Genomic DNA, 25,120 nt, shown 5'->3' with positions numbered 1-25,120 from the left:
AACACTCTGTTCATTATACTCACACAGCCTTTAAAAGTCATACTCCAGCACACATGAAGTCAGTGAAAAGCTGGTCTCTTTCCAGCATGCATAAAAATGCTTTACTTCAGAACATAATACAGGTGAGAAGGGCTTGGCTAAATGTCTGTGCAATGTAACCACTGTCACCCATAGTGTTACGCAAACAGTTCACTATTTGTCCTATGATTTCTGTTAGCACAGTGCCTACAGGATTCCAAGTGTGACCCCCATTGTGTTAGGTATTGAATATTATGCAGTTCTGCCTGCCTGTGCTACTGAAAATATAGTAATAAGTCCTGTCGTGCAATATAGATGCTTGAAGGAGAGCAGAGTTGATGCATTTTGGTCAAGGGTTTTGGTATGCAAACAAAAATAAAAGGAAGAAATTGGTTTCTGTTAAACCCAGGCTAAATTTTCCAGCTCAACCCTTGCCATACACCTAATTAAGCAGATGACTAGAAATCCATAGAGGTTTCTGCTACTTTATTATTTTTAACTCAACTCTATGATGCATTTACATAGGTCAGGAACATGTCATGCATGTTCCTGTTCCCATTTATCTCATCTTTCCAATCATGTTTATTTTTTAGATCCTTTCCTACAGTTTAAAAAAAAACAAAAAAAAAACACATCTGGTTAAAAGTTGAGCATATTGTTTGGCAGTAATATCAATGTCAATGGGTCTCTAAGAAACTCACCATAACAGAGACTGTGTGACTCTGTGGCAGTCCCCCTTCTCAACACAGGTACCCAAGAATGAGATACATCAATTCAAGTTAAGTGAATGAACACTCAAACTAAGGATGTATGCAACTTTGCCCTTTCAGAACAGATTGCCAGTGGCAGAGATGAAGTTTTCTTGTTTCCCAGTCCTCCACTTGTTTCCTTGACTATTCTGTAGCTAAACTAAAAATATTTTTCATATTGCATCCATGAACATCAATGCACACATTTCAAAGTAAAACTTCCATAGCAGTATTTTGGGAGGTAAAAACAGAAAAGGGAAGGGAAGGGGAAGGGGAAGGGGAAGGGGAAGGGGAAGGGGAAGGGGAAGGGGAAGGGGAAGGGGAAGGGGAAGGGGAAGGGGAAGGGGAAGGGGAAGGGAAGGAAAACAACAACAAAAAAGCAACTGACATATATTGCTATGATATTTTGCCATACAGTATAACTGTAGTTAGGACTTCTGTTCCAGAAGTTTTGATTACTACAACCAGACAGAAGAAAAGACAACCATGATCTGTCTATCCAAAAATTTACAAAGAATTTTTTTTCAGTGTTTGAGTTTGCAGGGAAAGAAGGGAAATGGTAAGAAAGGGACAGAAGGAGAGGAGAGGAGAAATGCAACTCTCTTTCAGTTTTCCACTTCGGGTTTCATTGTTAGCTTTGTTGTACAGCAGTCACTATCCTGCACTTTGGGTTGAGTCCCTGAACCACAACAATTAGTAGAAGAACACATTATTTGAGCTTGTAAGGTAGTGTGATGCAGGATGCTAAATGATGATAGGCCACAGAAAAGGTCAAAAAACCCAGTGGGGCAAGCAGTGCACGTGTTGAGTACTGTGAGAGCTATGCTGAGTAGCTGCACGGATAACTGAGTTTGGGGGATTTCTCAGTTCTGCTCATTGCTCTCAGAGTTTGCAATGCTGCAAGCAGCAAAGAAAAAAAAGGGGGGGGAGGGGGTGGGAGAAAGGCTGTGCAGATGTATGGTGAGGAAGTAATTCTAAAATGTGGCAGTGCTGTTGCAGCGGTGGTGGATCTGCACTACTGGTTACAGTGCTTCAGGGAAGTATATTTTGTGCTTGAGTCTTTCATGTAGGAGGTCTGGGCACAAATGGGGATACCCCGAATCAATGCTGAAAAAAAAAAGGGTCAAAGCACACATATATCTATACTACTAATTCCAGTTAGTACTGGGGATGTATCTCTCTGAACCATATACTAAGTTTATAGAACTATGTCATACAGAGGAAGTGTAGATGCAATCTAAAGTAATGGGGCACACTGAGGTGATCTTATTGACATTATTGCAACAAACCTAATCACTTTAACAATGCATTGCTCAAACCAGAACTCTCAAAGCACACGCTAAACATTAAGCACATGTAAATCATTCAATTAACGACTTACATGAATATGTAATTTTATATCACCCTAATGTACTGACAACCAGACATTTGCCAAAATCTACTATATTCCTTGGTTTCCAAGACTATAATATTCTACCTTACAAGGCAGCTTACCAAATCATATTCTGCACTGATACTGCAGGAATACCTCCTTTTGTGGCGAGCTCCTTCTTCCCATGCATGTGGAGGAGGCACGTACGGACAGTGGTTACATTTGTTAAAACTACCTTTTCACACCTCTGGTGAGTGCCATCCTGAGTAGGCAGGGAATGCCCATCAGATACGGTAAAACTCCAGCCCTGAGAAGGCTTACATTGTATATTCAGTGTTTTAAAAGCTTTTAGTTTTATCTGAATCAAAATTGAAAGCACTACAGCCCAGGTGTGCTTAGGAGCTGACCTGTGGAGACTGAGAGGTTGAGATCCAAGCTGCTGTTCTCCTCTGCTCACCAAAAACCAGCTGTCCCTGCGGATGGTCTTGGCCAGCTGCAGCTAGAATCAGGACAACTCAAAGAGAACAGCTGAAACAAATATCCAGGCAAAGATGCTTTGAGGCAGAGAGTGACATAAAGGCAATGTTCCTGAATTTAGGCAATAGTGAAAACAATCGTAGCTAATACCAGGAATATGTCTTCAGCTATCTCCTTCCTCTAACATTCTGGTACATCCTCAGGGAACAAATAGCCACAGCCTTCCCATGCCCAGAAGCAGGCATCTATCTTTTCCAGAATGTATGGGTACCACTTTTTAATCTTTCTCTGTGTTACAGCCTAGTGACTAACACTGAACTTCAAGTCATGCAGCCAAGGATTTTGCCACAAGTTTCACACCTCAGTGCACCATGGCCCTTAAAAAGCATGGTATTACAGCTGAGCAGGAAATTAAGAATGGGGGGAAGGTAAGGCTCCCCATGCTGAAGTGATTTCAATGTGCAGAACAGAATTGAGAAACTGACAGCTCACAAGCAGCAAGACTGTAGCCTGATGGTTTATGCCTGTTACTGCAATGAGGAGAAATCTGAACCACTGCTATTTCTCCAGGCATCATCTTCTGCATTTACATTACACAATCATTACCTAAAATTGTCCTGGGAAAACTCTAAGTCAGAAAGTTCGGACCAGATGGATTTAAAGAAAAGACAGGAGAACAGTTTACAGGGCAGAAATCTTGAGCATAGGCAAATGGGAGATGGCTATGCGTTCTGCTGAATCGCTCCATCAGTCTCTAAGTATCAGTTTGCCTATAAAGAGAACATAAACTATCGTTAATATATATTATTAGTATTATTATATTCTTTTTTATTTTTACCAATACTATAGCAATAATATCTGCTCTATGCATAAAGAGCTGTATGTGAGGTGAAGCTCTCATTATATAGATATTTTTCTGGTATAAAAATAGCCCAAGAAGGGTTGGTTGTGGTAACAAAATAGCTGCTCAGCAGAATTGCACAGAAATGAAGCCATGAAAATGGGTCCCGAAATACATTTGAAAGATGGCACAGATGGCATCAGCATACACATGCATTTTGTATCTGCCAAACGCAAGAAAAACTTTGACTAACTCTTTATTTTACTGATCTGTCGAGAAAGAAGTTTGGTACATGGATCTACTGTTATATTTCAGTGCCTTAATGCTTTTAGAAGTGTGTTCTCAGCTCTCCAGCACCCTCTTCTGGGCTCTGGCTAGATAAGCACTATACTCCCTTTTCTAATGTTCACCACAGGCCAAAATAATGTTGGGATGCTAAAGATTATGAATTGTTTCTTTAGTTCTGTTGAAGCTTTAGAGATTATTTGTGTGGCATAAATTCATAGGAGCCACCCCCAGAATTATGTCTTCTGTATAATAATCTGACTCAGATTCAACTTGCCAAACAGAACATCCAGTTCCCTTTCTATGGGGCTGCTCTCCAGCCTCTCTTCCCCTAGTCTTGTACAGATATCCAGGGTTGCCCCTTCCCAGGTGCAGAATCTGGCACCTGCTCTTGTTGAACTTCATGTGGTTGGTGATTTCCCAGACCTCTTATTTGTCAAAATCTCTCTGTAAGGTCCCTCTACCCTCAAGGGAGTCAAAAGCTCCTCCCAATCTAGGGTCATTTGCAAATTTACTTATACCTTCACATCCTTTATCCAAGACACTGATAAAAACGTTAAAGAGAACTCACCATAAAAAGTAGCCCACTCATTAGTGACTGGCTGCCAGCCTGATGTAAGCCCATTTACTGAAACCCTTTGATCCCAACCTGTCAGTCAATAGTCTAACTTTCATATTATGTTGTTGTCCAGCTTTATGCTGCATATTTTGTCCAGAAGAGTATTATACGGAACAGTATTGAAAGCACTGCTGAAATCCAGAAAGATTACTTCAATTGGCTTCCCTTGGTCAACCAGGTGGGTAACCTTGCCATAAACAGAGATTAAGTTAATTAAACAGGATTTTCCCCACATGAGTTGTGACCAGCGACTACATTGTCTTTTCATTTGTTTTTCAATAATCCTTGAGCTCAACCTTGTCACAGAAGGACAGTTTTGCTACTTATAAATAAGAAATCTGTCCTGCACTTTTTGATTCAGAAGTCTGACCTGAGATACTCATTTGAATGCAGACTGAAATGTCAAATCTGACTACAGATTCAATCTTCATGTACAAAAGACAGCAGATCTAGGATTTGCCTTTGTATTTGAATAATGAGAATATTTGCCAAGGCAAAGGCAGTATGTCTTTGCCCCATTTGTGATAGAAAGGCAACAGGGTGTGAATGCACTGTCTCTCAATTTCTTGCAGTTGTTCGTGGAAATGCAGATTAAAATGAATATTAAATAGTATCTACAGAGTTTACATTTCAGGGAAAGGCGCTGGTGTGAATGACTTGAACCAGAAGCGGCAGCTAACATGAATACATGTGAGCATGGTTTTCTGAGAAGATATCTTTAACTCTGCAGGTACCCTATATTTCCACCTGTTTTATTTTGAATACTGACTCCACGCAGAGTTTTAAAGATTTTTTTCTCCTCGGAGGAGACTAGGACAAAGGAGTAAATTTTTCAGAATAATAATTCTTCCTTTAGATGAAAAAACAAGCAATCAAACAAACAAACTTGGAAGGCTTGTTTTTGTAGATATTGCACTTCAAATTTATTTCCTACCTCAGATGTGAGACTTATATTTGTTTATTATGGAGAATAGGCCATACATCAAGCTAACACTCTGTTTGCATATTCAAGTTCATACTCTTCTAAATTACAAAAATGAGACCAAAATGGAGACTAGCTGTTGGTAGAAGCCTGCTATAGCAGAGGATGAACATATAATTACACAGAATTGCTAAATTGAACTTAGGTATCAGCAAATAGAAAAAGTGCTTTGAACAGAGATATTGACAAATTAGCAGGCTGGGAAACCACCAGCCACGTGAAGCTTAACAAGAGCAGGTGCCAGTTTCTGCACCTGGCACAAGGCAGCTTTGGATATCTGTATAGATTGGGGGAAAAGAAGCTGCAGAGCAGCCCCATGGAAAGGGATGTGGGGGTTCTGGCTGATGACAAACTGGATCTCAGACAGCAGTGTGCCCTGGCAGACCAAAGGTCCAAATGCACACTGTGGTGCATCAGGCCAAACCAAGGAAGGGGCTGTCCCACTGTGCTGTGCAGCTGCACCTCCAGCACTAGGTGCAGGTTTAAGTGCCATCATATGAGAAGGACACAAAGCAGCGACAGGACGCAAGGGAATGTCATGAGGCTGCATCAGGGGAGGTCAGGTGGGGATTGGGGAAAGGTTCTGCACCAGGGAGTGGTGGGCGTGGAATGGGCTGCCCAGGGCAGTGGGCACGGCCCCAAGTGCCAGAGTTCAAGGAGTGTTTAGACAAAGCTGCCAGAAAGGGAGTTTGGATTTCAGGTGGTTCTCTGTGGAGCCAGGAATTGGACTGGAAGATCCTTATGGATCCCTTCCAATTCAGCAAACACTGTAATTCTAAAAAAAAGTTTTAATGTGCAGTCTCCTACCTAACATCAAGATTAACAACCTGGTATTGGAAACAATGAGCAAGACAGTGCTGAGAATATACTTCCAAATGCATTAAATTCCTAAAATATAGTGAGCAATAGATCCATGTATCAATGTCTTGTCTTCTATCTCACTGAAGCAGTAAAACAAAAAGGGAGTTAGTCAAAGCCTTCCAGATACAATATGTATGTGTGCATTCACCCTATCAATGCCATCTTTCAAATGTATTTCAGGACTCATTTTCATGGCTTCATTTTGCTATTATGTTACCACAACCAACCCTTCTTGTGCAGTTTTTTTTTTTTCTATCAGACAAACATCTATACAACCTGAATTTCACCTGTAGCTATAGTTTACTCATAGAGCAAACACTGCTGTCATAGTAGTTGGTACAAACAAAAAATAATATAATAATAATAATAGTTTATATTCTATGCATAGGCAAACTGATACGTTAAGACAGAGGGAGCAATTCAGCAGAATTTATAGCCAGCTCCCATCTGCCTATGCTCAAAATTTCTGCCCTGTAAACTGTTCTCCTGTCTAATCTGTAATGTTCAAATCCATCTGGTCTGAACTTTCTGACTTAGAATTTACCCAGGACATTTTTAGGTAATGAATGTGTAATGTAAATGCAGAAGACAGAGCTGGACTCAGTGATCGTTGTGGGCCCCTTCTAAGTCAGGAGATTCTAAGATTTTGTGAAATTTATGCATTGCATAGATTGGTATTTGACTAACTGCTCCCATAATACGTTAGCAAAGATTTGCTAAGAGAAGTTGCAATTAAGTTTCAAATTGATAAAAGCTGTAAGTATATATTTGAAAGCATTCTAAAACATTTTAACATTATTAAATATTTCACATCATAGTTTTAAAAACAAGCTGAATGACTAATCGGAATTGCTTCCTAGGACACTGTGCTCATTGATGCTTTGTTTTTCTCTTAGAGATACTGTATAATTCTTAACACAAGAGGTTACCGTTTTCAATTTCTGTTACTCACTCCCAGACAGAGGCTGAGAAGAAAAACAGGTCACAGTAAGAGGCTGTTAGTTACGTAGTCTTCCTGCTTCCTTCCTTCCTGTTATTCAAGCCTGTCAACTCTACTGCTTTAAGGAGAGAGACCCATATGAGGTTGACTGTCTCCTTTTTACTGCCTCACAAAACAATCACAGGAATAACAACAGTGGTATAGAGACACGTATGATGGTACAGTGCAGTGCAGAATTTCAGCATTCACAGCTTTAGAACTACTATCTCAGGGGACTTATTCTCTGGAATGTTGACTGAAAACTAATTTTGTAGACAGTTTCTCCTATACAGTGATACGTATCATTTTTCCTTACTGCTTATTCTCACTGTGGCAAAGGTTGTTCAACATTTCTTCTGGAAGAGAACCTGCATTAAAGACAAAAAACTTGCCCGCTGGTGAAGGCTTCATTTCCTTTTAACCACCCCTGATAAAAGTGCATACCGCTGCACTAGGCACTAGAGGGCACAACAGATGTCCTTTGGATACATATTTTAAAATCTTAACTCACTGTTGAAGAGAAATAACCGTGTGTACAATAAACTTGGTATTACTCCTGAGAAAATTGTAAGGAAACTAAAATCGTTCCTGGGTAGCTATAATCTAATTTATTTACTTTCCAAGGAAGATAACTGTACCTTGCAGCCTAGTCCAGCAAATCACCTTTGGTCATAGGGGACAACAGTGATGGCCTGTTGTTCACTGTCATGCCCAGTGTAAGAACGAAAGGGCATCAACTGAAGAAGCTGTTAGGAACCAGATGCAGAACAGCCAAAAGGATCGTTCTTCAGAACAGAAGGCAAGTCTGTGAAAGTTTTTGCTAAGAATGTTGCACATTTAAGGAACTGGTACAGAGTCATAGGGAGATTAGGCAAAGTACTTAACAGAGAGATAAACTGAAGTTTACCATACAAACTGCTATATGTTCAGGCCCAAGGTGAAGATATCTGCAGGCTAAGCAGTGGGGCAAATATCCTACATGCTTACCCTGTCCTTACTCTTTTGAAGGAAGCCACTCGTGAGCAGAGTTGAAGACAGAACACGAAGTTAAACAGGCCTTTGATCTGAATCTCTACTGACGTTGTTACTTTCTTAGGATCTATGTTTTGTGTTAGAGAGGAGAACATTCTGTGCCAATCAAAAGCAAGATAAGCTATAAATATACATATTTCTTATGAAGTCCAATTCACTCAGTCAATACTCAGGGATAACTGACAAGGACAGGAGAATTTTATTCCATTTTAGTCACTGCTACTTTTCTCATTGCTAATTAGCAATGAATTTCTTAGAGCGAGAAATATATTTACAGGAAAAAGAAAAAAACAACATCCTTTTCTTGCTACAAGGGAAGACTGAAGAGAGATATCAAATGCAATGGGGAAAAAAAAGAAAGAAAGAAAAAAAAAGAGTGAGAGAGATTTCCAACCTGCAAAATGAAATTCTCATTGCAGGTGTACGCTGTTCTTTGAGCATGTCTGAGACTCTCTTAACACTTTCCTGGGAATTACCATTAAAAATGAGGGGGATGCGAAAGAGGTGGAAGGGAGACTATAAGAAACTCCACTCCATCTCACACAGTTGCCCAAACAGCAAAAGTAAATGGATTCCTAAAACCCCTGAACCTTCTCTTAAAGCTCTAAAAAATGTACTCATAGATTTGCCTGAACCAGGCTGCTGAAATCCTTACAAGGGGACTTGTCCAAAGGCAAACAGGAAAACAGACTGACTTTTCTGTTACTATTTTGTAAAATTATTAGAGATCAGCCTCACAATATTGGAGAAAGACATACTTTAGTGTGTACTAGGAATTAACATGTGAACTGATCACGTACAACCTTACTAAGAAATAAGATTTTTGTTTTACATCTGCACTGAGATAACTATCTTTCAGTCACGTGGAGAAATACTTAATGATTCTATGCCTTCATATTCATAAACACCCTGAAGTTAAGACTGCATCACACTTACAGTGGAGCAATGTTTTCCAGTTATAAGCCTATTATTCACTAGATAGTAAAATAAAACATCTTCCTTTGTAAGTAACGGTGCAATATTTTAACATAGGTGTCTGTCATAGAATCACAGAATAGCTTGGGTTGGAAGGGACCTCAAATACCTCCTTAGTTCCAACATCCCTGCCACAGGCAGGGTTACCAACCACTAAATCGGGCACTAGATCAGGTTGCCCAGCACCCCATCCATCCTGTCATCTAGTCCAGCAATAGGGCATCCACAGCCTCTCTGTGCCAGTGTCTCATCACCCTCTCAGTGAAAAATTTCCTCCTAGCATCTAATCTAAGTCTCCCCTAATTTAGTTTAAAACCATTCTTCCTTGTCCTATCACTATCTAGCCACATAAAAAGTTTATTTCCCTCCTACTTATTTCTCTCCTACTTATAAACTCCCTATAAGAATTGGAAGGTCTCCCCAGAGCCTTCTCTTCTCCAGGCTGAACAAGCCTGGCTCCCTCAGCCTGTCTTTACAGGAGAGATGCTCCAGCCCCCTTTGTGGCCCTCCTCTGGACCTACTCCAAAAGCTCCTCATCTTTCCATCAATCTGACGTGTTCCCTGAAGTCCTTCCTCCACATGAAATAAGACTCCTCTGTTAATGTGATCTCTATGTTCAGGTGAACCTTTTCAAATATTGTTGATGTTAACAACATACATGTTAACAACACATCCTGAGGAGGACAAAAATATTTTGTACTCAGAGGAAATCTGCCCTTCATCAAGGATCTCACATTCACTGTTTGCATTACAGGAGACCAAGACAGCTGAGACTTCTGTGCCAGCTTTGTCAAAACATAGGTACTGAAGTGCTTCATGTCAGGATAAGACCAAGCATGTCAGCTGCCATCAGACTCTGAGAAAGCTCTGGAAAGCTTTTTGGCTTGGGAACAGCCACTGTTCACTCTGAGTAGGCTCCTGATAGCAATGGGTGTGGATAGGAAAGGAAGCAGGACCTCGGAGGAGTCATGTGCCAGCAGAGACCTGGTTGATGTTCAGGCCATGTCCAGGCAGCAACAGTGATATTCAACAGGACAGAATCCTAGAATCATTCGAGTTGAAAGGGATCCTTAAAAGTCATCTAGTCCAATTCCCTGGCAATGAACAGGGATGCTTACAGCTAGATCAGGTTGCTCAGAGCCCTGACTAGCCTGTAAGTGACTGCTGTAGCCTCAGTGCCCACTGCTGTCGCCAGTGCCTGCAGTACTTTCTTCCTGGGAAGTAATGGGAAATGCTGTGGGATTTGTGTCTCCCATAACCTGGGCAGCAGGTAAAAAATGCCAGTGGCACGAGCTTTGCACAGACATTTTTCCACTGCAGGAGGACACAGGTAGCGCTGGCGTTTATTGATCACTCAAACACTCGGTTTTCCCCTCACATTCTCCATTTGCAAACCCCAAAGTCATTCTCACCCCTCTACGCACGAGGGTTGGAGGAGGCGTACCTATCACCGAGCTGCTGTTGCCAGCGACGAGCATCGCCCTTTGCAGCACAACACGAGCACGCGATCATCACACACACAACCCATACACGTAAACACAACGGTAACAACAGCGCGCAGTAAAACCAACGCCTCCAGCGGCGGCGGCAGCCGCAGCCTCGGGCCGCTGCCCGCCCCGCACTGGGCCCGGCCCTCCGGAAGGGCAGCGAGCGGCTCGACTCGGTTCCGCGCCGCCCGGCAGCCCGCCTCAGCGCACAGAGGACGCGCGGCGCCGGGCCGGCAGGGCTCCGCTGCGGGTAAAGCACGGCGGGGAGCGGAGCCGCCCCGGGGCCTGCGCTGCAGCGAGACGGGGAGCGGCGAGCGGGTCCGAAACGGGGTTTGAAAAGGCGGCAGGAAGAAAGGCCGAAACGCGGGCACGATCCTCTGCCAGACGTGGGGCGAGGAGAGATTGAAGTCCGTTCTCTCACAGCGCTCCGTGCGCCCGGCAGAGCTCACAAACGTCTGATCGCGGGCCCCCCGCCCCGCTCCTGCAGACGGGGATCGCACGGGACGGAGATCTGCGTACCTCCTGGTGCCGTTCCTCACGTAAACGAACGCGGCGTTTGAGCTTACAGGCCGTGTCGGAGTCTCGGGACGGAACCTTCCAAGCGCTACTGGAGAATGGCAGGTAAGAAGAGCTGCTGATACAAATGCGATTCACTCAGACCCTCGGCAGGCTGGTGTATGGAACGCCTGTAGCGTTGCCTTGTGATACGAAGCCGTTATTTTGTCAAATCGCCACAATTCGCTCAGCGAAGGATGCGTTTGAAAACTCCAGTCTCTCCAAACACAGTGTCACAGTGCCCACAGCTCCACTTCAAGGGCAGCAAACCGCTGGAGCAGATGAGCTCAGGAGATGCCTGAATTACATACTGCCAGCTGGGAACTGAGAGCTGCTTGTTCTGCGTGTTCAGTCTTTTTATATAAAACCTGGAAATTTCAGAGAATAGAATCATAGAGTCATTAAGATTGGAGAAGACTGCTAAGATCACCTAGTTCAACCATCAACCCATCCCCACCATGCCCACTAACCACATCCCTCAGTGCCACGTCCACATGTTTCCTGAACCCTCCAGGACAGTGACTCACCACCTCCCTGGGCAGCCTGTGCCACTGCCTCACTGCTCTTTCTGAAGCTACATCCCACCATATCTGCCCTGCCATTCAATTTAGCTTAAATACACTCTGTTGGCAATTTGACATGAACCAGAAAGCTCACTGACACACTAAGAAAAATCCTGTCACTTTTTGTTGGTGTCCCCGTGAAGACACTGAACTGCAATAGTGGCATCTAAACATCTGATGTTGTCACTCACACAGCACTGAAACAGAAGATGTAGAGAGAACCTGCAGGAGGTGCTCTGAGCTCCCAGAAGTCATTTCTACAACAGTTTTGAGGACGTGTAAATTGGTGCTGCTTTGATTCCATCCTGTTTGCACAATTGCTGCAGCTTGTCTACCCAGCTGAGGGAGCTAAACCAACAGAAGGCTTTTTTTTTCCTGTTGTAGGGTGTTTTGTGGAGTGGTAGTGGAATCAGCCAAACACAAAAGCTGATTCAAGATGTCCTTGTCAGAGGAGAAATTGGAAAGCCCTGAGTTGAGCTGGTGTAGGGCAGCACAGCCTGCTAAAGAAATACACCCACTGTCCACTGAGTTCCACCTAAAGGTGTCCTCTGCTTTTCTTTCTGCCTCCAGGGAGAAAAGTTCTGATCGTCTACGCACATCAAGAGCCCAACTCTTTCAATGGATCTTTGAAGACGGTTGCTGTGGAAGAACTGAGCAAACAGGGCTGCAGTGTCACAGTGTCTGACTTATATGCAATGCAGTTTGAGCCACGGGCAACAAGAAATGACATTGTTGGTGAGAAATTTTTCAATGAGGCAAACTTGCATCTTGTTCATCCTGCTGCATTAACAATCTAGAACCCATGCTGTTAGGTGCATTCTGAAAAGCAGTTGCTATCATTCTGTACAAATATAACTCAACTAACAAGACTCTGCTTTTTTATTTTCTGCGAGCATTGATCAAGAAATGCCAGTGTAAGTATCACCTGTTTTTTAATAAATCTTAGAAATGTCCCCTCAATTAGAAAGATGAATCATCTGTATAGTACAGACCTGTAAAACAGCATTCTGTCTATAGACAGGGAAGTTCTGTCTATAGAAGGGAATCAGGGATGCCATTGTTTTCCTGGTATTTGCAATCAACTGAAGAGACACTTTAAGAACAACCTCCCCTTAATGAACAATATTACAAATGCTTACTGCAAATTAGCTCCAGGCATTTAAGTGCATGGGTTTGTGAGTCGTCTTGGCATCTCACAACTATTTAATAGCATTTAGCCATGGTAATTTTTCTAGTCAAGAAAAACAAAGCTTTAACACCATCTATGAGAACTGACAATCCTTCTTTAGAGCAAGAATCAAAAAGAAATATCACAAGTCTAAGGCGAGCACTGGCAAAGAAAGAAGACGACGCTTATTAACAGTGAGACTGCAAGACTTGAGAATTTCTAAAAGTCCAATCCTGGGCACGACTCTTGGCTCACAGTGAGATTACTGAGAGACAAAAATGCATTAGCACTTGTTCAGAATCGATCTCTCATCTGAAGTCCATTTCTCACCATTGGGTGAGAAATATCTTCAGATATCATTGTACAACTTAGTTCAGCTTATAAGGTCAGTACTTCCACTTTCCCATACTTTTAACCAGTCCTTTTGCTAAAGACTGATGAACTGCTAATTCAATCAGCAGGAATGGATGTGTAGTTTGATTTGGACATACCTGAATCATGATGGAGCCAGCACAGACAGTGGATACTGGGGCTGGGGAACCACTCAGCCTCTGCTGAGCTGCCACAGAAACCAAAGAGCAGATACATAGTGCTTGTGACTGCAGTTTCAGTAATCCCTAATGCAGAGGCAGAACAATTAGCAAAATTCTCTTACATCTTCTTAAATCATCCATCTGCATCACCAAATTAAGTCTTCTTTTTGCACATCACGTTACTTCAGAAAGGTGAAAGTTTCAGTACTCTGAGGTCATACATTCCTCCAGTTTACAATCAGATCATCATCTATCAGCTGTGATGATACTGAAAAGCCATGAAAAAAATGTAAGTGGGAAAAGAAAAGCAAGCAGTAACTCATTTTAGAACTGCAGATCACAACATGTATTTGATTCTTATTTGGCTATAGTGCCGTGGATGGAGTAAGCAGTGACTGTGCCCTTCTCTCCACAGGTTGCTTGCACAACTCGAATGAGTTCAATTATGCTGTGGAGATGACAGAAGCTTACAAGAAAGGATGTTTGTCCAACGATTTGATCGAAGAGCAAAAGAAGGTGCAGGAAGCAGACTTACTGATTTTTCAGGTCATTATTTTAAATTGCATTAGAATACTTCTGTTGTAATGTACAGGGCTGAACAGCCTAAAAGGAGTAGTAAGTGAAAAGATTACAGATTTCATTAGGTACATTGACTCTAGAAAGAGTGAACAGGCAGCAGTTCAGCAATCAACATAAAATGGTTTATACCCAGCATAGCAATTTCAAGGTGTCAGGTTTTTCTGATATGGTGTGTATTTCGGAAAACTCAAAAATACCAGATGAAGTGTATTATTTGTGCTAGCACAGTATGAATTTTTCACACAAATAATGGCTCCACACTGACATTTTTAGCAAACAGGAAGGCATGTGAGATCAGATCTTGAAAACAGCCAAGTAAAATTCACATCTGCATTTCGCCTTGAAACTAACATTCAGAAACAGTGCAATTAGAATATTTTTGTGAAGATTGCTTCTTATGCCACTGCACTCTAAAACAATTGCATGGGTCCACTCAGACTACAAAGTACTGAGTGCAAACTAATGCTATAATTCTCAATATGAGAACAGTGCCTTATTATCATGCAGCCCAATACTATACTCACATCTTGGAGCACAAGCAAACCAAACACACATTTATGCGTGGGAATGTAAGGGTTTAAATGCAGTTAAAGTATGCAGTTTCAAGTTTGGGAAACTGTAGCAGACACCAAACCATCAGCTGTATGGACAAAGGCTTCATCTCTAAATAATGTCACAGGAACAAGCACAGATCAGGAGTACAATTATTAGAGTAGTTATAACAGCAAATCCAGAAACTTGCTGCAACAAGGCCAAATGTAGTGTCTGTATTCACAACGATGTACCTGACCATGGTTATCAGGCAGCAGGAAGCTGGACATGGCTTCTTTTATGGGCAAGGAGTTTGGGGCAGCCAGCAAGCTTGGGGAGTTCTGACTTCCCCAACCATACTGCCCTCTTTCATCGCTGAGTTGGACAAGCAATGTCTGGACTTGCTAGCTGAGTTTTACAACTCATCTCTGCTCTTTACTGCAGTAGTCCTGTCTTTGGTGTGCACAAGGCCCAGAAATATCACAGGAAGCAACACTAGCCCCACAGCATGGAAGAAGCGTTCCCTGTGGGAGACAGATGCCTGGGTACAGAGTAGGTCCTAAATGAAACAGCAGCATCAGCAGTGTAGAGAGTGAAACATGTCACATACTTGTGCAAATGCAGTCAATAGCAAGGATAAAGTACACAATGTACTGGCCTCCAGAGTGCTGATATTCAGGAAAATATTGTGATCAAACTCATCAAACTGATGGCCTAGGCACAGCTTGTATATATTCAGCTGTCCTGCTCCCGGTAAAATTTAGGATATGACTGCATCCTGAGCAAGCATTTCAAATGCATGCTTTCATCATTTTCAAATTATTGTTTCTCATATAAGTATCATAAAACATCCCCTGAGGGAAGAGGTTGCTTTCTGCTTTCTGTCTGTAAAATACCAGGAGGAGTTGAGCACATTCTAGTGCAGAAGAAATATAATATAATAATAAGGAAAGAGGGGAAAAAAAGGAGACCTACTGTTAGAGAGGAAGTTTTCTTCTCAAAATGGCAGTTCAAGACCAACATGTCAGTGGGCTGCAAGGCAGCGTTAGAACATCATGTCAGATCAGAGCTGTCACCAGATGCCCTGGTAATAGGTCCCCCTGTGGCCATTTTGGTAACAATAACCATTAGCTTATACATTCCTTTTGCATTTTGTATGGTCTTGAGTTTGAAAAATGACATTTTCCAGCTCTACCATTTTCCAACTTCCATTCATGTGGAAGCTCTGACATTCACCATGGTATTAACGCACTACAGCTGCTATGTACCTGAGATTGCTACAAACAGAGAGCACTTCAGTTATTTTTGCCAAGCATAGTTACTGCCTCTCCTTCCTCAAAGATGTGTACAAGATCTGAACAGATTAGGAAAACAAGAGATTGCCTACAGACCAGGCCTAAGGATGCCCTAGGCTCTCTGCACTAACAAGGTCATTCATTTTTTGCCTAGTTTCCCTTGTACTGGTTCAGCATGCCAGCAATCATGAAAGGCTGGATGGACAGAGTCTTGGTCCAAGGATTTGCTCACGATTTTCCAAACTGCTATGACTCTGGTTTACTAAAGGTATGTTTCTGAGACTGTTTTATTAAGTTCAAAATTTTTGCAGTGCACTTTAGGTAATGGTCTTTCTTTGCATAGAATCATAGAACCATAGCATGGCTTGGAAGTGACCTGTTCCATTATATTTGTAAAAAAAAAAAAACCTCTCACTTTCAGCTGTCCTCCATTCCGTACAGGAATTACTTGTTTTTGGAAGCATCTGGCTCTATTCAGGCCTTCAGCACTACAGTTCTGCGGGCTGCTCCAGAAGTAATGCCTCCTAACTTATTATGCTGGCCCATGATGTCAGATGGCAGTATGGCAGCAGAGGTTGAACCTTCGCTCCAGTATTCTGTTAGGTGTTGTTGCTGTGTGACAGATGAAAGCAGAGGAGTGGTCTGACCAAATGACATCTGACATGGAAGTGTGTATGAAACAAAGGTGTGGAACTTAATTCATCCATGCAAAAAACATGCCATTCGTTGACATTCATCAGTGCTTGCTGGACATTTCTGGAGACCAAAAGGGGCTGTGAGCACAGTGAGGTGGTGAGTAGTACATCTCAGCAGTGGCAACAGTGAGATAATATTATATGCTTTTTGTATCCATTGTAGTTTCCCTGAAAATAAGTAGAAGGCATTACTTTTGAAGCAACCTCAATACATTAGTTCAGGTCTTATCACTGAGGTATTTATCAGTCCAAAGGTATCTTGAGCAGCACTCAATAGTTGCTTGGTAAGTACAAGGAGTTACAAAAACTGCATCCTAATCCATTACTGGGACTTATTTCCTTATCTTCCTCCAAAACATAATCATAATCCAGACATCAATCCTCTGCAGTACATTACAAAAGGTAAAAAAAAAATCTATCAAGGGGGGGGGGGGGGGAAGGGGGAGTGCTTCCAAATTCCACCTGTAGCAGTTGTTTTTTGTATTTACTTAGATATATTCATACCAGTTCAGACTAGTGGGGCTAAAGCAGGTCAATATCCTTGTCCTTCCAAGCAACCCTTCAGTGCACTGTAATCTGTCATTTTTGATTCTCATTATTCCAAATATTTCAGTTGGTTTACATTTCAGAAATAGCTGCCCCACTGAGATGAATGGGAGTAAACCGCAATCATCATAGCTGCAAGCCGATTACAGGCAAGGAAGCTGAGATACTGCACTGAGTCACACCAGGAAAAATGTAATTTTAATTACTAAGACAGAAAGATTACATGCTGGGTACAAGTCTGTGGCCCATACCACACTTATTGAATCAGAAGAAACATGGGGATTTTAGAACACCTGAGAAATAATTTGAAAACCAGTTGTAGCTTGGAAAGTGACAAGCAATCCCAAGTCTGAATGAGGACTGTAGCATTCAATTTCTGCATTGATGAGAGAAGGGAATAAAGATGTCCTCAGTAAGAGTGCTTTCCAGCCACAATTTTCCAAACATTTAGTCAGAGAAAGTAAGGGTCAGCCCTGTTTCATAAACACATGTCAGTATATGTAATTCCTTTTCTTTATGATGCGTCTCCGCCTAAAACCCTGATGCACAGTCCACTGACTAGCTGCACATGTTCAGCCTGTGACTCCAGGCTGCTGCTACATCTCAGCTCTAGGAAACAGGACACGCCTAAAAATTGGTGATGCCCAGGTTTCCTGGAATTTCTCTTAAACTGTTCAGCAACTCTTCTTTAAACATGCCTAACTTAAGCACTGTGTTGTTTTGTTTTTTAATTCTAGAACAAGTTAGCTATGTTTTCTTTCACTACTGGAGGAACTGAAGAGATGTATGCAAAAGGAAGTATGAGTGGTGATATCCGTTATATCCTGTGGCCCATGCAGGTATAATAAATGAAATCTATTGTTGTTGTTACTTATTTGCCTGAATTTTTAACTATTCAATTTTTTCTTTCAATTGTATTGATGATAGTTTTACATAAGATTTATTTATTGTATATAATAAAAAGAAATAACTAGTTTGCTAATTCCAACCATCTACAAGCTAGGCCCTATAATCTTGCAACTGCTTTGAAATTCCAGATAGTTTTAAAGTTGTTTTGTATTGTCTCTGAAGAAAGCTCATGATGTTTGTCTTTTAGCTTCTCTAGCATAATAGGATTTCCTTTAGCTCTAGCATGCCAAGTTTCTTTACCCCATACCTACCTGAATCATGTAGGAAGGGGAACAGGAGGGCACTCACGTTATCATGACATGTCTTTTCTCATTGCTGCTCTTTTGTCAGAGGTAGAAAAAGTGCTTTGAGTAATTTAGGTTGTAAGGCAAATTGAGCCAGCTACTTCTTGATATAACACAATCAGTTTGTATTAATTTCTCTAGAGATTCTTTGGTCTAGCCATTTTTGAATACTGGCTGTGTGCCCTTGTGAGGCTACCCAGCTGCATATCTTGCAAATCAACATAATAAAGAACGTTAAATGCAGCTGTGAATTCAGACATACACAAAGAAATGGCAAGTTGAGCTGACAAATTCCACAGACCAGGATCAATGAAGCTGGCCATATTCAGTGCACTGTATGCCATTCTGCTTAATGCCTGCCCTTCAACACTAACCAACTGCCAAGATCAATATTAAATGCCCGCAATTTCCCTTCTCCTGATAAAGGCACTGGTTTAGAAAACCTGTCTTACACAGGGTCACAAACAGTTTTAGATTTGAATATTCCACATGCTAGAATTGAAAGTGAAAAGCTAACTATCTGCTAAGGCATTTCTTTCTTTCTTTCGGGTTTAGCATGGCATCATGCACTTTTGTGGTGTGAAAGTCCTTGAGCCTCACATCTGCTTTGCTCCGGAATATGTCTCTGAGGGGAAAAGGAAGGAGATGCTTACTGCCTGGGCACAGCGACTGAAGACTCTTTGGAAGGAAGAACCCATAAACTGCACTCCTGAGTGGTATTTTAATTAGTGTTCAAGCACAGGACTACAGATACTTTTTCTATTCTTATGGATGCTTTATCTCAATATCAGAATGCTAGCTTCAGAATTCATATGCATTATAGGTATCTTGAATACAACAGTTGGCAGCTTAGCTGTCAATAAAGCATTTGTCTTTATTTTCTGAGGAATTCTCTTCAATGATGGATGCACAGCTCTTTGTGAAGAACTATCCTTGCCCATATAAACAGAGACATTCTGCCTGCACATTGTTAGTAACACAAGAGTTGCAAATTATACCATTACTGCTTATGAAACAGTAAAGTACATTGCCAATTTTATTTCAACACTCTTCATACCAACTGCCTCTTTCTTTTTATTGGCCAGGAAATCACTACCTATACTTAATTTCATTGTGGCCAAACCTGTTTTTTTTTTTTTTTCCAACGAAAGATCTGCACTTATGCCTTTAAGCTATGAAGCTTGACTGCAGATAATGTAAAAGGATGTACAGTTGCACAGTGACTCAGAGCAATAGACAATTTTGCCTTGGTCCAATATCACTTGTGCATGAAAGTGAGTGGGAATAAAATGGAAAATGTCATATGCACAAGTTGTGGGGAAAGTACTTTTTGTCCAAAAGACAACTGCAAGTTACCTAAAGAGGGATTGAAGAACAAGTAAATCCCTCTCCGCAGGAAAATAAGTGCCTAACCATGGAAGATTCATTGATTTGGAGGGGAGTAATCCTTTGGAAGACACAATATTATCCATATTCCTCAGAGTATCCTCAGACATATGAAACCTAAATTTTACAATTTTCTGGATTTTATAATTATGGTGCTTACCTTACCAGATGAATATCTAGTATCAAGAAAAAAAAAAAAAATCAACTGACATGGAAATTCTTCCTTTCTATATAGCTAACCATGATTATTAGATCTGGCTCTTCGCTGACAGCCGACCTTGTGATATCATGTATATACAGAACATCTGAAAAGAATCATAGAATCACTAAAGTTGGAAAAGACCTCTGAGATGATCCAGTCCAATCATCCACCTACCACCACTATTTCCCCAGTAAACCATGTTCCTTGGTACAACATCAGAATGTTTCTTGAACATTCTAAGGACTTTCTCAAGAAGGAAATTTCTTGCCACTGTCTGGTTGACAAGGATTCACAACGTGCACAAAGATTCTAAAAAAATCCCTATTACAATTTCCTGCTAAGTACAAAATCTCATTGCAAAGCCCAATCAGGTCAAAACATTTGCTCAGTAAATGATTCTCTCTCATCTTTACTGTGAAGAGTGATCTGACTAGTTAACTCAACAGAAGAAAATTACTTTCTAAAAATTTGGAAAGAATAAGACATTACTCAGGATCAGTGGAATACTTACTGTTATTCCCTAGGACAACTAATGAAACTATATCAGAATTTCCCAGCACATCCTGTATACGTTATTTCCTGCAGAGGAGTTCACACCAGAGACATGGGCAAAGATGGAACTGAGGTGTTACATGGCACAATAGGAGGTGTCTCCATCAAAGCAATCGAGACTAGAATATAATAGCTTTTAAAATTATTATTTTAATAAATAAAGTCTAATTTCAAATGTGAAAGTTTGCAGCTTATAAGTCCTTCCATCATCAAACCCATGAAGAAAAAAAGTTTGAGAAAATAAGAATCAACTCAAAACTCTGAGATTACCATGGATGATAAGGCTACTAAGGGACATGGTCAGGTTGACAGTTGGACATGACCATCTCAAACATCTTTTCCAATCTATATGATTGTAAATGCAAATATTAAAGTTGTACAGGAGAGAATCACAGAATGGCCAGGGTTGGAAAGGACCTCAAGGATCATGAATCTCCAACCCCCCTGCCACATGCAGGGCCACCAACCTCCCATTTAATATCAGACCAGGCTGCCCAGGGCCCCATCCAACCTGGCCTTGAACACCTCCAGGGATGGGGTATCCACAACCTCTCTGGGCAGCCTGTTCCAGCACCTCACCACTCTCATAGTAAAGAACTTCCCCCTGACATCCAACCTAAATCTCCCCTCCTTCAACATAAAAACATTTCCCCTTGTCCTGCTGTTATCTACCCTTTCAAAGAATTGATTCCCCTCCTGTTTGTAGGCTCACTTTAGGTATTGAAATGCTGCAGTGAGGTCACCTCACAGCCTTCTTTCCTCCAGGCTGAACAAGCCCAGCTCCCTCAGCCAGTTCAGTTACTAGAGAATTCAAGAAAGAAGGAAGTGGATATGAAAGTACAAGCTGCAACTGTCAAACAAAATGTTACTTTGCTCAATCAACTGCAGTGCTTAGTAGGTTTAAACATTAGGTGAAGAATATGATTAATATACATATTATTCCATATGTATATTACATACACATACATTATATACATATATTATTCAATATATAATGATTACTCAAATATGATTAAGATGCACCTCTGGATACTACTTGCTGCATGTGTCTCAGCTCATTTACATCTGTGATAATAAGTGCCTGCATTAGCCCAGTTACGCATAAAGTAAGCATACAAGAGCAGCAGTGTTAGGTCAAAAAGGATTCTCTAACTCCAAATCTTTTCTACACAGTGGTTATAAACCAGGAAGAACAAGCACTTCCCCTGAATACTGTCCCAACCTCTGATTACATTTAGTTTGGGGGATTTCCTGGGCTGTGTTTGTTTTCTCCGTACTTATCAGCTCCAGTAGATCTCTCCTCTGTATTTTTTCAGTCCTCTCATGGATTTATGTCATTTTTAATGAGACAGTGCTCTTTGGCAATGTTCATCTGGTCAACTTTTTACTTGCACATAGCATTGGAGCTGGGGAAGAAGCACCTGGTTCTGAGATCTTCATTTGTTTACTCTCAATCAAGTGATCAATTCCATCCATTCATCCACATGATAGAGTTTGTAGACATGCGTCACTTTCTCTCCTAAATAGTTTATTTCCTGTGAAGTTGTACCCTGCCTAGTTATTCTTAAAAGAGCAAGGTACTGGGCTTCGGAAATTGTTGCTCTCCTCTGCACTCTTCCACTTTCACTATCCTTCTACACAGAAAAGGGGATCAGAAGAATCACTATTTTAGTTATGCCGTTGTGAATCATACCTAAAAACACCTGGGAAAGGTTTATTTTATGGCATAAAATAGAAATGCCATAAAACATCCATCAAATGATTTTTTTAAAAAACAATAAAAACAGAAGCTTGAAATACAGCTATAAAAAAGAAAAAAGATGTGTAAATTTTCAAGAAGCTGTGCAAAATCACTTTTTATCACCGTTGCCCAAGTTATAAGAAGATGAAAACAAAGTTTAAATATCAGTAAGAAATATCCAAGCCTTCATTTGATTTTCTTTAATTATAAGAAGGAGCTGCTTAGTTCCCTGTAAAACAAGGAGACCTTAGATGGTTTAAGCAGTAAAAACAGAGGTTAGAGAAGCAAAAATAGTGCTAAATTAAAGCACTTGGAGGCCAAAGGCTTTGAACCTGGGTTTAAGCAGCCATTCCAGCCTTGTGAGGCAGGGGCTAAAGAAGTTTGGGCTGGTGCTAACAGAGCTCCCATTGTTCCTACCGGCAGCGAGAAAAATGCTGATTTCTCCTCGCACCACAGGCCCTGCACTGACAAGGAGGCCGAGGGGGTGCTCCCCATTGTGCTTACTCCAGACCAGATAAATATATACTGTACACCGGCATGCATTCCATAAGGAACAAAGATTTCACCATAGCAGGCAGATCAAGAGCATTGAGATGCACAGTTTCACACAGCCGTGCCTCACCTTACATTGCACACGTTTGTACAAGACACCAGCAGTAGGCCAGCAAGAGGAATTACTGAAGACAATTTAGAGCCAGATGCAGCCCATCATCACAGCTGTTTGCAGGTAGCCATGGTGCATTGCGACTCTGCAGTGAGCTCAGTAGTAGGAATATGCGACTATGCTTGCATGATTCTGCCTTGCTGAACCTATCGTAAAAAGTACAAAGCTGGAGTGTTCTAAAGTGCTTTTATAGATATACACAGACACACACACTTTGGTATGGATAACTACACAAAAGTATTTTTTGTATGTTTATCCACAAAAAATGTATAGGTACATGTACATACACACAAATAAATTAACCATTCTTTATGTCTGAAGTTCTCCATATGCAAAAATCCACTGCTATAACGGAAGGATAATAAGGAGCAGTAGTAGGATGGTGAGTCAAAGGAGTATGATCAAGGTGATTGAGACAGATTGTCTTTTCTTTAACTGTCCAGCTTAAGAATATCCTTGGCCAGTTTAATGAATAAACAACACATAACAAATCTGGGGTAGCTTCTTGTTTTTGTTTTAAATGAGTAAAGGGGCTCTACTCACATCCTGTCACATTTCAAAGGAAGCTCTATCTGTACCTCCCATAAGGCTCTTTTGAAAACAACTTTTTTCCTGCCTATAAACCTGTTGCACATGTACTGTGGAGGCTGGAAGCAACATCTGTACAGTCAAAATGAGACACAGGAATAGCTGAATCATGGATGTCCACTGAATTCACACTAATGCTAATTTTATCATTTCATTTATTTGAAGTAATCAAATACAATTCAATTAATATTGCTTCTAATAAAATCCATAGGCTTATAGACACATCTGAATAGTAGAAGGTGTTGTGTCATTTGGGATGTTACTCAGCTCAATTAAGCCTAGAAAGCTGATAAACTAGGAGGATTGCCATGCCAGAGCTAAACTGCATTTAAGGAGCACACCCTTAAATGTGTATTAGGAGGTTTTATTATTTGTAGCTCCAAATCAGAGCAGCAACTACTGATGCATTTAAGTTGAAATCAGTCATCCTCATGCAAGATGGAGAGCATATACCTCAGTGAATCCCATGCTCTATGCTGGACTCCCTTTTGCATGGCTGGCACTCCCAGTCTCTTACAAGATAGGAGGCTTCAGCCTGTACAGATTTTCCTGAAGCTGCTACCTGCTGCATGACTTGGCCTTGCTCCCTTCTAGTAGGAGCAGAGAGCTCTGCAGCCCCTGCACAGAAGGAACAACGATCTCCAGTGACATGCTCTCAGTCACTCACCAGCTAGAGGCACAGAAAAGACCAGGACATACACATACAGCAAAGATCTTCAAAGCTTGTTTCTTAAGTATTTTTGGATATAACTGTGGGTGCTGAGCACACTGCAGACTCTCACAGAGGCAGCACACATCTTCCATTGTCCAGCACTTTCCAGACATAACCTTAAACTACTTGGAGAACAGCATGATGAGTACACATACTCAAGAAGAATAAGTTTACTAAAGAATTAATGGAAATTCCCAAACCAACTCCCAACTGCAACAGCAGTCACTTTTAAACCAGTTTCACATACAGCCCTTTTAAGTGCATCACTTCCATTCTCTCCACGCAACAGCAGATGATTATTTCCCTCATTTCAGCCACATGCTCAGCATTGACAGTTTTCTTCCATTTGCCCTGAAGGACAGAGATAGAATCATCACAGGAGCAATGAGAACAAAGGCCAGTGGTTCACCACTTCCAGTTCTACAATAGCCCACAAGTAAATCAGAGGAGCTGCTAGCAACAGACTTTTTGGACAGATACAGACTACCAGCTGGATTCCACCATGTCCTTGAAAGGTGGAGGATTTTCATCAGGTCCACCTTGAAAAACATGAACCTATTCCAGAATAGAGATAGAAAGAAAACGTTGAGAGGTTTTCTCATTCCTTTCATTCATGGAAAAATGGAAAAATCTCTCAGCCTACATTAGCCAAACACTTTGAACTGCCTGCTGCAAAAAGAAGCATGCCAACCTCTCAGACATCTTCAAGACAATAGATAAATAAATAAAAGCACAGAAAAATAAACCTAACCAACAAAAAAAAAAAGACATTATACCAGGCCATTGAACTTGTTTTGCAGACTGTGGTCTGCAGCCACAGCGTGCAATCAAAGAATGTACAGACCTTATAGTTATGAGGGATACCAGAGAGCTCAGCTATGCAGTTATTACACCAAAGCAAAAAACATAGGACACTCACCCACATCCAGGGCTCACTTAG

General features: G+C 41.3%; 2 protein-coding genes across 5 annotated transcripts in view; one reads left to right on the top strand and one right to left on the bottom strand.

The window, feature by feature from the left end:
• Positions 1-11,332, bottom strand: part of DUSP22 (dual specificity phosphatase 22) — a 78,291-nt gene extending 66,959 nt beyond the window's left edge. Inside the window, exon 1 of one of the 2 annotated variants that reach the window (XM_090137005.1) lies at positions 11,197-11,332. The gene's annotated coding sequence lies outside the window, so the exon portion shown is untranslated. The remainder of the gene's footprint in view (positions 1-11,196) is intronic. The other variant, XM_090137007.1, reaches the window with a different exon arrangement.
• NQO2 (N-ribosyldihydronicotinamide:quinone dehydrogenase 2) lies at positions 11,160-25,086 on the top strand. Of its 3 annotated transcripts, XM_031589289.2 has the most exons (7): positions 11,160-11,298; positions 12,366-12,530; positions 13,912-14,042; positions 16,056-16,169; positions 17,880-17,981; positions 18,891-19,051; positions 19,957-25,086. In XM_031589289.2, the coding sequence occupies exons 1-7, from the start codon at positions 11,292-11,294 to the stop codon at positions 19,958-19,960; spliced, it is 684 nt and encodes a 227-aa protein (XP_031445149.1). In that variant the 5' UTR covers positions 11,160-11,291; the 3' UTR covers positions 19,961-25,086. The 3 variants fall into 3 exon arrangements, with proteins under 3 accessions (XP_031445149.1, XP_031445150.1, XP_031445148.1); XM_031589290.2 differs by having other exon boundaries at positions 13,912-14,012; positions 18,891-25,086; XM_031589288.2 differs by having other exon boundaries at positions 18,891-25,085.
• Positions 25,087-25,120: the final 34 nt, after the last annotated feature.

Source organism: Phasianus colchicus, chromosome 3, assembly GCF_987193195.1.
Source record: "Phasianus colchicus chromosome 3, bPhaCol1.hap1.1, whole genome shotgun sequence".
Taxonomy (NCBI): Eukaryota; Metazoa; Chordata; class Aves; order Galliformes; family Phasianidae; genus Phasianus; species Phasianus colchicus.
The sequence above is the reverse complement of the archived record's forward strand: the minus strand, read 5'-3'. Positions and strand labels throughout refer to the sequence as shown.

Bases quoted from the DNA above. Each gene is read 5' to 3' on its own strand.
- NQO2 (XM_031589288.2), top strand. The intron at 14,043-16,055 runs GTCATTATTTTA...TTTTTTGCCTAG, and splicing joins CAGACTTACTGATTTTTCAG to TTTCCCTTGTACTGGTTCAG. The intron at 17,982-18,890 runs GTATAATAAATG...TTTCGGGTTTAG, and splicing joins ATATCCTGTGGCCCATGCAG to CATGGCATCATGCACTTTTG.